At 37.4% G+C, this 14,541-nt stretch overlaps 1 protein-coding gene across 2 annotated transcripts in view; it reads left to right on the top strand.

The window, feature by feature from the left end:
* Positions 1 to 7,836: 7,836 nt before the first annotated feature.
* Positions 7,837 to 14,541, top strand: part of LOC149839365 (uncharacterized) — a 41,557-nt gene continuing 34,852 nt past the window's right edge. The window contains exons 1-2 of one of the 2 annotated variants that reach the window (XM_090002507.1): positions 7,837 to 8,838; positions 9,729 to 9,805. In XM_090002507.1, the coding sequence (XP_089858633.1) occupies positions 8,208 to 8,838; positions 9,729 to 9,805 (708 nt within the window). In that variant the 5' untranslated portion in view covers positions 7,837 to 8,207. The remainder of the gene's footprint in view (positions 8,839 to 9,728; positions 9,806 to 14,541) is intronic. The other variant, XM_090002508.1, reaches the window with a different exon arrangement.

Here is a 14,541-nt window from a genome sequence, read left to right as displayed (position 1 = left end):
TAAAGTGAAACATAAATTTTAACTGTACAATTTTATGTTTCTATATTAGTTGCTTGTGCATGTGCTTAATTATTTTGATATACTATGATTGATTAAAATGTGTTTTAAGACATGTTCTGATATTAATTGTATTTGTCTTGAAATACTAAAATATTAAATCTTGTGTGCTCTTATATGCCTGATACATTGCTTATGTACCTTGTAAAGAGATTTTCTATTGAGCCTTGTGAAGTCTGACCCCAAATATTAACAATTTACATATTAGGAAGATTAATCAACAAAAGTTATTGTTGGAGTCTAAACTGGAGTTACGAAGATCACATCTTTCCTTGATGATCTGGGATTTTGTTTTGTTTGTTTCAAACATTTTTACTTTGTTTTGTTTGAAGAATGTAATAACTCGTTAAATTTCAGTTGAATGGTATTTATATCAGTGCTTTTGTCATATGTGAAATTATCTATAATTAGCCAAGATTTTGCAACTTCACTTTGAATATTTTCACCGTGTTTAAAAAAATTGCCTAAAAAATTAGATAAATTTTGGGGTGTTACATGGATGATCCTCACAATACTCGAATTCATCAAAAATAGGTGCATCCTTAATTCATGTATGTTCTTTGTGAACCTCATCAATAATAGGAATATCCTCAAAAACTGGTAGGGAATCCTTTTCGGCTTCCTCATCAACCTCGTGGAATATCGAATCGCCAAGAATTTCATGCGAAGGTTCGTTATGGGGCTCCTTCATGAAAATGACAGAGGTTGGGACAACCACTTAGACACTTAGGAATTCTACCTCAGGATTAGAATTAGGTTATGCATCCTCGATCTCCTCATCTCACTGGGGCTCTAAACTCAACCCTACATCATCAACTTCTTCTAGAATATCCTTAATTTCCTCATCAAACTGAGGTCCTAATCAGGGGCGGCTTAAAAGAAGTTGAGGCCCTAATTTTTTTTTCATTATATCGTCCATATTTACTAATTAGGTATATATATACTACACCAAAAAAGTTAAAATAGTTTAAAAAATATTATATAAAATTCACATTTCTTGCTTAATATTATTCAAGAGCCCTGTATTATATATGATACATCTTGAGGTAAGCAGTCTTTTTGTGGTTATGGTTCTGGTTTTTTTCGGCTTTGAGCTAATGGATGTTCTTAAATACATAAATAATATTGCTATCACCTTAATGGAAAACAGAAATCCTGCTTCACAAGTTTTGTTGAGAAAGCCCCACCTTCATGGGATGAGCTTTTGTCAAAAGGACTTAGACAATTTACCAGTCTCTAATCATATGGTAGACACGTCTGGAGGAAATATCAATGCAGTTGGTGGAGCTGATTCGGAATGCAGGAAATGTGGTTATTCGTGGTGGAAGACGAACTGAAGTTGAACATTTTCTTGATCTCGTAAGTATGCCATACTATGATGCTGATGACAACACGTCTTCTATTGCTGTATTGATGTGTTTGCTTATCTTAACCATAATCCATTTCGGGGGCAATACTTCTGACAATACAATAAAGCCAAGACATTTATGGGGAGGGAGATCAAAAATTTTCTATTTCACATTGAGGAAGGTACTGCAGTTGGTAGGGATGCAGATTTGGCTTTGTTGTTAGAGATTATGTGCAGTCTGTGTCACGATGGATTTTTGGTATCCATCAAGCTGGTGGTTATGGTTCTGCAGCAAACGGAGATGCCACATCAAAATTTGGTGGATTTGGTCCTTTAGGTTTCTTCGTGCGGGCATGTTCATCGGGAGTGTCAGAACCGTTATTTGCTTTCTCTACGGCAGAGGTATATTCTTAGCTGATATTAATGCATCCTATTAAAAGATTTGATGAATGCCGTAGTTAGTGGCCTCAAATCTCAATGAGGCCAGCCTGCCCTAGTCCTAATCCATGATCAAGATAAGACTCGTCTTTGAACTCATAACTCGCATTAAGTGCACTAGCGAACCTAAGCCTAAATGCAACATGTTAATATGAAGATGGGTTGGGTTGGAGTGTGGATGATGAAAACGACATACAAGTACCCCTACTCGTATTTCTATGTGATGAATTTGCATGATATGACACTTTGAGAGGATCGTATCGAGTTGGGAAACTCGACATGCCATGTGGGGATTCATGTGATCCCGAGAGGTAGGTTCTATTGCCTTGACCCGTACGACGCTCTAAACGACTCAAGTGCTCCATTCTATTTTTCCTATTCTGCATACTCCTAAATGACTCATGTGATCCACTCGAATGAGATTCTAGTAGGAATCACAAACTCATAATCTAAATCATATTGATAGTTTTTATGGGATTCATGTGATCCTGAAAGTGGGTTTTACCATTTTGCCCTAATTGACGCTCATATTGTCTAGTTTGTGCCTTAATACGCTCTCGGTCTTGGGTAAATTCTTGAACCCTATGAGTCAAGTCCTCAACTTAATGCCTCAAATCTCTCACACAACCCCTAGCTTCATAATCATGAACGTAGTCACCGCAACTACGTTCACCTCGTCACCAAGCCATGGTGAACCACGTAGGATCTCTCAAAGGAATGAACCTTAGCCTAGGGCTCTGATACTAAAATGATGTAGATACGACCCGAGTATGGGAGGTTGGTCTCGCAAATGCACATACACGCCAAGTGTATGATGCGGAAGCGATTAAACCTAAATGTGAAAACAATTTTTTGAAAACTATTTTTGTTGTTTTTCGAAAATAAAACATTAACTATGCGAGACTCACCTAAGACTATCTATGTATATGTATGTATATATATATATATATATATATATATATATATATATATATATATATAGTCTTAGGTGAGTCTCGCATAGTTAGTGTTTTATTTTTGAAAAACATTAAAAATAGTTTTTAAAAAATTTATTTTCTCATTTAGGTTTAATCACTTCTGAATGCACATTTGCAAGACCAACCTCACGTAGTTGGGTCGTGTCTGTATCATAATCACATATACATTTATTGATCAAACACATATGCTCTCAAGTTAAAAATTGGTTATTAACATGAAAGAAAATGTTAACACATGAGATATAACACATGCATTTTAAGGGTGATGAATTGTTCCCGACCAACCCGAATTTGTTCTTTTTCTGTTTAGATCATTTAGATCCATTTCTTCTTGTTTGGACCTGTGTGTATCTCGGTCGAGTATTTTGTTGAGTTTTTGACTTCTTGCTTTGGTTTGGTTTGTCGAGAATAGATTCATCTTGGACTGATTCATACTTGCTTTCGTATTTGCTTTGGTTTGGATATATTTGTACTGGATCAAATCCATATTAGACCTGATCCACTCCTAGACTATTTAAGGGGGACTTAACTCTATAATGAATCTATCTTAGACGTATTTGAGAAATTTTTCTCTCTTGGATCACATTTTCTCCTTTCTTCTCCTTCATGTTTTTTGATGGTAATCTCCCTTTGATTGAACCCACCCACTGCCTCCGATCGTCGAAAACTAGGGGTGACAATGGGTCGTGTTTACCATAACCAAACCCTATAAGGTTCGGGTATGGTGATAAATAAGAAGACCTGATTAAGACCCACAATTTTTCAATGTAAAAATGATAAAATTAGTATTTTATTGGGTCTGGCTCTGGTATATATGGTTCATGTAGTTCTTATCGGGTCCGGTTATTGTTTCTCTTACTATGGGTCCGATTAGACTTGGGTATGGACCGATACCATACTTGAAAATTTAGGTTAGGTCTGGTTCCACCTTGGTCTGAAAACCTAACCCGACCTATTGACACCCCTATCGGGAACATATTTTTCCCTTTAATCATGACATTTGTGGTTTCTCAAGATTTATGAGCGTATCAAAAAGGGCCCAAGCTTTTCATGATTTCTGAGAAACCAATTAGGGCATCGATCTCAAGATTGACACCTTAACAAATAAAGTCTCAACTAATGGATTTTGTATATTTTTAGGAGACTCTTTAATACGTTGGAGGTACAAGAAGCAACAAAAGACCTCGTTGTCTTGGATAGAAGTTGAATATCGGGCTATGACACCCACAACTATGAAGATTATTTGATTGCGATGTCTTTTTAAAGACATGGAAGTCGTCATCTATAATTCTTTAAAGATGTGCTGCAACAAAAAGAGTACTATCAACATTGCGAGCAATCACACCTTACATGAATGAACAAAACATATATAGATGAACTACCACTACGTTAGAGAAGAGTACTTGAGATGAACATTTAAGTTGTCTTATGCAACTTTTGAGTGTACAGATTTGTTCACTAATGACCTTCACATTTTTTTTAGGTTGAATTAGTGGTATGTTGCCGTTTCCCCCAATGCTCTCAAATTATCCTTCGTTTGAGAGAGGTGGTGTTGCCAAAACACTGCATTGAGAATCAAGTTGTTGGCACTTGACAACTCCAACACACATTTAAACACCATTCACAAGATGTTACAACTCCATCCTCAAAACAATGTTCTAGCAAAACAATATTTTGGTAACACATGAAAGTAGTGTTTCCATTATCAATGCAAGGCTCCCAAGCAAAGACTTATTGAAGAATCCACTAAAACAAACTATTAACTAAACATGAAATCTCCATCCATGAAAAACAAATCAACCTCTTGAATAGTGTTTTACCAATGTGTGGTTAGTGATGGGAGTTTTTTTCCCTTGGATTATCCCCCAAAAATGTATAAGGAACCTAACCCTTAGGTTAGGTTAAATAACCATGAGTTTGCATAAAAAATTGAATCTTAGATTCTCAACAATTTGAGGATTTAGCACACATTGCTTTGTTACCATGGATTTGAGTAAAGAGCTCCATCAGCATCTCCCAACAAAACATCAGACCTTCGGATTTGAGATTCGAGATAATCAATCAAACACGCCCTGAATATATCAACAAAATCTCACACAAGCTTATCGAACTCTTAATATGGCTAGGCTTATGATTGGGCTTAACTTGTTAAGGCACCTTAAGATTAGGGGTGTCAATGGGCCTGGTTTTACCCGGAACCAACCCTAACCAAACCCTATAGGGGGTGGGTATGGTGATAAATAATAAGACCCGATTAAGACCCGAGTCCAGACCTGAAGGTTCGATTTATACATGAACCCAGGTATAGTTTGTGAAATTTTATATCAAACCTAGACCCGACCTGAGTTTCGATCAAGACCCACAATTTTTTAATGTAAAAATGATAAAATTATGGTTTTATTGTGTATGGTCTGAGTCTGGTTCACGTTCTTATCGGGTACGTGTGTGGTTTTTCTTATAGTGGACCTGATTAAACCCGAGTTTGGACTCGATATGATACCCGAAAACTGAGTCCAAGTCTGATACCACCTTGGTCCGAACCAAACCCCTACTTAAGATGAGCTCGCTTGTTTATTAGATCAATGAGATTGGATTTAGTACAAGCTTTTCATGGAAACGTTGGGTCCTTATCCTCTCCCAGTCCATAACTCGGGTGCAAATAATACAAGCTTTTGATGTGAACTGCAAATATTTATACTACGATATCTTAATTGCAAATATTTTAAGAGTCACAACACGTAATGTTCCCTATTCCAATATTCCTTTCAAAAGTAAAATTTTCTCAATTATAAGTATATAAAATTATAAAAGTCAATGATGCCCTCTTAAAACATTTAACTTTTTATATGAAACATGTGATTCGACAATCTTGTAGCCAATGAGAGAATAGAGAAGAAGGATGTCGTAACTTGGGAAAAGATAATGTCAACAGGTCGGGTATGATTGGATCTCGACCTGTATCAGATCCCGCAGGGTCAGTGTTTGGTAACAAAGAAATGGGTTGGATGAAGTTACGAGATTTATTTAGCATTCAAAGCCCGGTATGGCTTATGAAATTTCATATCAGAGCAGGGATGTCAAGGATTTTACTTGACATCCCACCGAATTTGGCTCTGTTTAGTAGAATTTGGTAAGCCTAAACAATATCCGATTATAATTGAATGCAGATATAGTTTTGATTTTTTGCTACCAAATTGGACAAATATATGGGTTCAATGGATATTTGAATCCAATTACATGTAAGAAAATTGGATAGGGGATGAGTTTTTCTTCATCTTAATTCAAACCCGTTTAACCAACATGCGATTAGTCGAATCTGGTATTGGCTACATTCTATCCGAATCTAACCATTTACATCCCTGTATCAGACTCCAGGCTAAGTTTCAATTAAGATCCATAATTTTTTATTAGAAAATGCTATTTTACAGGGTCTGGATTATGTAGCGCTTATAGGACTGGAGTATGGTTTTTTCTCTGATACATTTAATTGGACATATAGGTTTGAACCCAGTATCAATATCTCCAACTCAAATCTGAATCCAAACTAGGAATTGGCTGAAGGTCCTACCTGTTGACACTCTTAAATTCATATCCTTGTCTCTCTCTCTCTCTCTAGGATGAATAGGAAAAGCAATTGTTTAGTGATCACTCAACCTGATAAAAAGGTCCTGCTTCATCTGTTACCACTTTGGTATAGTGTTACTTTTTTATTCCAATAACCTTCCCCCAATAGAATCTCCTAAACACCCCCCAACATGTACATGTGGCAATGCCATAACTTTGGCTTTACTTTTAGGGCACATTTGAAAGTGAGAAAATAGTAGGAAAAGTGAAAGTAGTAAAGGGAAAAGTATTTTTTTAACTGTTACAAATCAGAGAATGTTTTTCAAAAAAAAAGTTTTTTTAAAAAATACAAATTTTTGATAAAAAATTATTCCTTTCAGGGATGGAGGATTTTTTCATATCAAAAGTTATCTTTGTGGGTTGTACCTTATTGAGGGGCAACGAGGGTTGACCTGAGAAGCGACCTAGTGATCCCACAAGCAGAGGAAGCCATGCGCAGGAGAAGCGCAGGATGAGAGGCGTTAGATCTCTTGGGCAGACTGTATATCCCAAATGAAGACCCCCCTTGGCACACAGAGGGCTCCACCTCTGCAGAGAATGCCCCTTTTATGTCTCTTGATTGTTATAAGAATAGCTCTCTTGATTGGTATTTTTTTGTTAGAAGAATAGTTTCTTGATAGGTTTGTTTGTTTTTAATCTGTTGCCTTAAATCAAACGTATAGAATTCTTAGGGGGGCGTTTGGAAGTGAGAAAGGTGTGAAAAAAATGATGCAAAATAGAAAATCCCTAAAGATTTTCTGACCCTTCCAAAAGAGAGACTTTTTGGATGAAAGTTTTTATAAAAAGTACATTTTTTGATAGAAAATTCTTATCAAGAAAAAAATTATTTGTACACTCTCCACCATCCATCTCACCACCACCCTCCTCTTCCTCTCTCATTTTTCACGTTTTCCCACTGTTTTTCTCATGCTACGCAAACAATCGAAAAGCTTTCTTTTGAAAAACTTCTCATATCATCCATTGGTTCATCCCACAAGAGCTTCATGGTCCTTGTGTACATTGTGGATGGTGAAGTATAAAAGTGATTTGGCAGATCACTTGATCTGCTCTCCCAGTGAAGAGGAGGCAGTCAAGCAGAAGATCATCGGTGGAAACACTCATTCTGCCGAAAGGAAACAAAAAGATAATTGGTGAAAAGGACTGTAAGGGCAAATAAGACTTTTTATAATTGCGAACTACGCTCAGATCACAGTTAAACCACCAGAGTTTCTGTCAGGCGGTTGTTTGATAACATGTTTTTAAACCCAGGTGCCCATCCGTAGAATTCCAAAGGTTGAGCGTGTGTTTGTAAATATGTCAAATGTTGAGCGTGTGTCTGTAAATTTTTCTAAAGAAAGATGAAAGAGAAACTCAGGTGGAAAAAGAAAAATAGGACGAGAAGAAAAACGAAAACGAGGATTGAGAGAAAGAGAGAAAAGAAAAAAAAAAAACAGAAGAGAGAGAGAGAGAGAGAGAGAGAGAGAGAGAGGAGAGAAGAAATTTCTTCAAATTCCTCCTGACCCTAATTCTCTCTCTCTCCTCACCCTTTTTCCTGATTTCGTTTCCTCTCTTATTTATTTTTCTTTTTCCAGTGGGGATTCTATTCCATGAATGCCTCTCCCCATCTCGTCCTCTTGTACGGACGCCATCCCTAGTGTGCCACCTCTCTCTCTCTTGCCCCCTTCTTCGGTGCTTTTGGGGGATTTACCCAACAAATCATACTCCGATTCAGGGCTAGTAGGGTTAGGGTTAGGGCTTTTTTGGGGGGAGGTGGGAGGCGAGGGATGGAGGCTTCCGGCGGCAACACCAGCCCCGAGGCCTACCGGACCTCCGGCGCCGGCCTCGCCGGTAGGCGCTACGGCGTCCACTTCTCCGCCGCCAATTTCATCCAGGCGCCTCTTTCCGCTTTGATTGAATATTCCGGCATATTCCGAGGCCGATCGCCCCATCACGAGGCCGAGCCCCTGGTCCCCGCCGGCAGCGGCGGCGCGATTAGCAGCTTCCGGGAGCGGGCGAACGACCCCGTGGCGGGAAACGGAGGTGCGGAGGTGTCTATCAGGATAATTGGGGCCGGGGAGCAGGAGCACGTTAGGGTTTCTGCGGCGGAGACGGGGATGGGGAGCCAGACGGCGGAGCCTGGGAGGGCCTCGGGGGATATGCAGGCTGCGGTGCCAGGCGGGGTTGGTGAGGTCGCGTCCTCTTCTTCGCCGCTGGTGGCTGATGCTGGGCCGGGATCGCTGGGTGAGGGCACGGAGGGCGAGGTTGCCAGTGGGACGGCTGCGGCGGCCGGGATGGCGAACGGACGGGACTCGTCCTACCAGAGATATGATATTCAGCAATTGGCTCGGTGGATAGAACAGATTCTGCCCTTCACCCTTCTTCTGTTGGTTGTGTTCATTCGGCAGCATTTGCAAGGTAACCATTCTTTCTTTGTCAATCTTTTCTGTTTTTCAATTCTATTATGATTTCTGTGCTGGTTCTTTGTTATTTACCATTGAAAAAATTAGCAACGGATAGGTGCCCATCGGCAATATGGTTAGAACACTATGGTTGCAATTATTGGTATTTTTGAATTACAGGATTCGATGATTCGTATTTTCTAATGATGGGATGCTATATGCATTTGATTTGATTAAGTGGTGTTTTGATTATGTTTAAGACATTTTGTTGAATATGGAATAGGTGGTGTAACCCGTGGTTCTGAATTACATGGTTGAGGTCTGACTAAATTTGCAACCCTGGAGAATTTTGGTAATTTGGTTCTTATAGATATGTTTTGGATTTGAGGATTTCTTAAATGGTCTTCTTTGGTTACTATTTCCGATTATGAGCCTGAAATAAAGTTGCTTTAGTTTTTGTGGGCAAATACAGAAAAATACAGAATCCAAACAAACAAGTAATCCTGTGCACAAAGTGAACTGTATTTTTTTTAGATCGGAACCCTTGTTCTTGGGAATGGTGGGAAAAAGTGATTCCTGTTAAAAGAACTGGAATCCTTAATGCATCCCTTATCCGTGGTAAGGAGGATGTGCTTAGTGATGTGGGAAGAGAGAAGCGGGAGGCCATGGGAAAGGGGAGCGTCTTTTCCTGTTTCCCACTGTTATCCAGGTGTACCATAATCAACCATTGTTTTTGGCAAAAAATTCCCTGTTGAGCCTCAAAACATTTTTCTTAAATCTCGCACAATTATTATCTCATGACTTTTATATCATTTAAAGAAATTGGTCTTATATGTGAGGTCTGAAGGACTATGGGTGTATGTTTCTGAATTTGTGATGTTTTACTTTCACTGGAAGGACTTGCAGGTTTCTTTGTCACATTTTGGATTGCTGCAGTTATGATAAAGTCAAATGATATTCTACGGAAGCAAACAGCACTTAAGGTACTTTCCTTTCTGGTCTTTTTTGGTTTTCTTTTGTGATACATGTGAGAAAGATGTGGCGTTTGTGAGTAGTTTTTGCTCTGATATTGTTTTTTATTTGGCTCATTAATAATCAAATTTTTTCATGCTTAAGTGGCATTGATGTTCTTTATTTTCTCTTGAAAAGGGAAGGTTTTATAGGGGTTTCATCTTATAGTAATGACAACCTAGATGTGTTCAAGACGAAATTTAATTCTTTAAGCACAAGCACTAAAGAAAACATAAAGCATAGGAACTTCTCTGTACAAAGTGTAGGAACTTCCATAGCATACAAGTTAGTAGAGGAGATCTTTTTCCTTTACATCTTTGCCTATATGTATATTGTTTCTCGGGGTGGCTGTCCGATAATGGGCCCCATAAAGACCTGACTGATCTGGATTCTGGACATCCGCCAAAAGCCTGATCCCATTGTTATCAGGTTGGGCTTCCTTGCTGATGTACATGACCCACCTATAAGCTCAAAAACACAAGCTTGATTGACCCGATAAACCCAGTAGGAGAGAGAGAGAGAGAGAGAGAGAGAGAGAGAGAGAGAGAGAGAGAGAGAGAGAGAGAGAGAGAGAGAGAGAGAGAGAGAGAGTACCTCAAATCTCAAGAAAGGATAGAGGGAGGAGGGAAGACACATCGCCTCCTGTGTTGTCATGGTCAATCATGACATATGTCATCTCAAGTCAATTAAAATCCTCTATTTTTTTTTCTAGATTTAAATTAGGGCTGCACATTGTCTCCTCTGCCCTTTTTTTAAACCCATTATAACCCAACTCTATTCATGATCTGTGCTCGAGCTCGACCTAATATCATATCAGTTATGTCACATAGGTGTGGGTGTGGACACGGGTGCAGGTGCGGCGATGTAGCACTTTAAGAAAACTTGGGTGCGGGGAGGCTATATATATAATTTTTAACAATTTTAAGTTAACACTAATGAAATAATTTTTTTTATCTTATCATCAATTCATCATGCATAAATTGATGCAATAAATCAAATTAACAATCTACAATTATTATTCATCATCAATAAAAAATAACACCACAATTAAATCAACCTAAATATATTATGGCTACGCTAAGCAAGATTGTAAGTATTGTATCGTTACCCGTATCGGTTAGGTCCAAATTAAGACCGTATCTTATCGTAAAATATCATAAATTCATAATAAAAAAATAAAAAAATCCAAAAAAACAAGAAAAAATTAGCAAAATTTTTAAAGAAATCATATCACATGAAACAATGATGAATTGCACAAAATACAACCATAAAATTACATATGAAGCATTTATGTCTCTATGAGCTCCATAAGACATCATCCAAGCTCAACTAATATAGAATCATAGATGATATTGCATGCATATCTCACAAGAACAATGCAAAATATTAAATATCTTGCAATTAAGAATATGACACAAGACTCATACTTTCATGTTACAACAACAACAACTACGCCTTCATCCCAAAATAATTGGGGTCGGCGATATGAACCAAAAAAGAAAATCATTATGGGTCTTCCACATGAATCCTTCTCCTCCAATCATTTCTATCCAATGCCATGTCCTTGGTGAGGTTCAAAGCATTCATATCCTTTCCTATCACCTCCATCCATGTCTTCCTAGGCCTACCCCGACCTCTTTTAACTAATATATTTTTCCATTTCTCCATCCTTCTAACTGGAGCATCATTAGGCCTTCGCCGAATATGTCCAAACCACCGTAAACGATTCTCTCTCATACTTTCATGTTACATAAACAAAAATATACAAAACATCATAACTAAATAACAATATGAAATTAAAATTGAAATAGATAAAATAAATTACCTGAACGCATTGTGGTACGATTTCGCACTGCAGCATGCTTAGTTGTCAAAAGTTGCGCCTAGGCTGGCTAGGCTTATGGGTCTAGGCGGTAGGGCCCTTTTTGTTTACCTAGATTGCGTAGGTTGTCCATGCCTAAGCTGCATGGATATAATTGTCATGTTTTTTTTGTTTTTTTTGTTTTTTTTTTGTCTCTTTTCTTTATTTCTTTATTTTTCTTCTGCCTTCCTCCCCAAAATCTTTCTTTTTTTATTCTCTCATTTTCTTCTTTTGTTTTTCTTTTTTACCTTATTTTTTTTCTTCTACCTCCTCCTTTCACCCTTCCGCTTAGTTGTCAAAGGCGGAACCTAGGTGGCTTGGGCGAGGTAGTCTCTCGGTCTGATGCACAGTTGCACACACATATATATGTTTTTTGTGTAATTATATATAATTATATATAATTATATATATTAACATATCATAAAAATGTATTATAAATTTACAATATTATGTGTTTATATTATATATATACATATTTGTGTACTTAATTCATATATAATCTATAAGCGTATGAGCTATCTATTTGACTGTTTTTATGTAATATAATTGCTTTACAGTGTTTGACAACATATTATTTATCTATTGCCTATTGTTGATTGATTTTATGTTGTATACATGTTTGTTATTAATTTTAGTAGTTTGCTTACATATTTTGTATGTTTTTTTTAATTTTTTTATTTGGGGTACCGTTTAGGCCTCGCCTAATTTTTTTAGGGTCTCTCCGCCTAGCGCCTTGGACAACTAAACTAAGGCTGCAGGTCTTGCCATATCATACATTTCATTATCATAAGTTTTCATTTCCTTATGAATTTCATCTTGAATGTTATACTCATGGTTTAATCTTTCAATGCAATCCAAAAGTCCATTGTTGACTTCTTTGTCCATTTTAAACGTAGTAGAGTATCTAAATACAAGATTTAAATAATATGTTGCAACGTGAAGAGGTTGATGAAGTTTCTCAGTCCACCTATAGTCAATGATGTTCCTTATAGGTATGTACAATTTATTCTTTCCCCTCAAATTATCTTTCATGGAGATAACTCATAGTTGGTCTGTCTTTCAAAAAATCGAAGCACCTTCACCAAAGGTATAGTTATTCTCATCAACTTCATGCATGAATCCTAGAATTCACTTTTGAATACAATTTCTCTGGGCTTTTTTCTTTCATGGGGATATGCATTCCACTCATATGATGAAAACATTTTTTTAGTGTAGTTCTATTCTTTACTAGACTTTGCACTATCAAAAAATTCGTAGCAAATCTAATAACTATACTACAAATCAACTCAGCACCACCAGTGTACTTTCTCATTAGGTTCAAAACTGATGCATGATTATAAATAAATTTAGTAATTTCTTGGTAGCATTCAAGTGTCTGCTTTATCTAATCTATGTTGTCAATGTCTTCAAGCATGAGGTCTATGCAATGGGCAACACACGGGGTCTAAAAGAATGACCTAAATTTTTTTACCTATTGCCCTATAATTTGTTGCATTATCAATAATAAATTATATGATATTTTGAGGTTGAACCTCTTCCATAACTTGATCAAAAACTTTGAGCAATACATCTTGTTGTCTTGGGTGTATGTGACAGATCAATTAACTTCAAAAACATAGTTCCTTTCGGGCAATAGAAAAGAAAATTTATCAAAGTCCTTGACTTTCTTCTGTCTGTCCACTCATTTGCCATGAAGCTACACCCAGTTTCTCTTCCTGACTGCTTCATCTCATCACAATATGCCTTCACTTTTTTTACATTAGTATCTAAAACTTTTTCTCTCAAAGCATGATATGAAGACATTTTATATCCAGTTCCGATACTGGTTATGACATTTGTCATGACTTGAAAATGAAAGAAATTTGATGCATTGAAAGGAATGCAAGCATCATAGAACCATTTTCTATCAGCGACATTCGCCCACTCGACTAAATGTTGATGGGTCATTGCAGTACGAATGTCAGGTTGCGCCCTAAGAGTAGTCCTAGGAAGGAAAAAGCTCTTAACAGAGCCTGTAGCTCTACTTTCTCTTCCTCTTCTTTATGTGCCCGCCACACCTTTTCCCTTCGCTGCAAAACTTCTTGCTTTTGATCCAATGCTAGGGGTTGTAGGATCAGAAGTAGGGAGCTCATCTTCGTCATACGCATCCTCTCAGGGCTCTACATGCCCCATTTCTGCCTCATTCATCTCTCTTTCTTGTCTTTTTTCTTTCAGACTATCAAGTAATTGCTAGCATTGTCATTTCACGACTTTCAACAATTTTCTTGACGTGCATGCAACAACATTAAGTTGTGTCCCGGCTAAATGATGCTTCAATCGAGAGATATCATTCGAAAAAATATTTTAGCAATAGTTGCACTTGATTTTTAATTGGTTTTCGCTCATTACTTAAATGCCCCATTGTTATGCCAGATCCTCTAATGCCATCTTCCCAAAAAAAACTCAACAAGAAGCAAATAATAGGGATTTTTTTACCTTAATCCACTTTCTTGAGTGAAAAAATGGTGAAAATGCACTCTTGAGAAAATCACAAAAGCCCTCTCCTTAGCGCATGAATCGACTCCCAAATCGCTCTCACGACTCCTAGGGTGTGTGGGTTCCCTTATAATGACTCCTAGACAAATGGAGAAGTTGACCCTCAAAAGGTATTTAAAAGCCAAAATGAAAAAGTAACTTTCGGCATTTTTAAAGTGCGTCAAAGTTTTATCATACGATACAGGGGTGTCGGCCGATATGGGTACAATACACACTCGTATCGCAAAACCCAAAAATAACGATATGTATTGTATGATACAGTACGATACAACATTGATGCTAAGTGAATTAAGAAAAAAAAACAATCAAACA

This window comes from Nuphar pumila, chromosome 4 (assembly GCF_984573655.1).
Source record: "Nuphar pumila chromosome 4, dmNupPumi1.hap1.1, whole genome shotgun sequence".
NCBI lineage: Eukaryota > Viridiplantae > Streptophyta > Magnoliopsida > Nymphaeales > Nymphaeaceae > Nuphar > Nuphar pumila.
The sequence above is the reverse complement of the archived record's forward strand: the minus strand, read 5'-3'. Positions and strand labels throughout refer to the sequence as shown.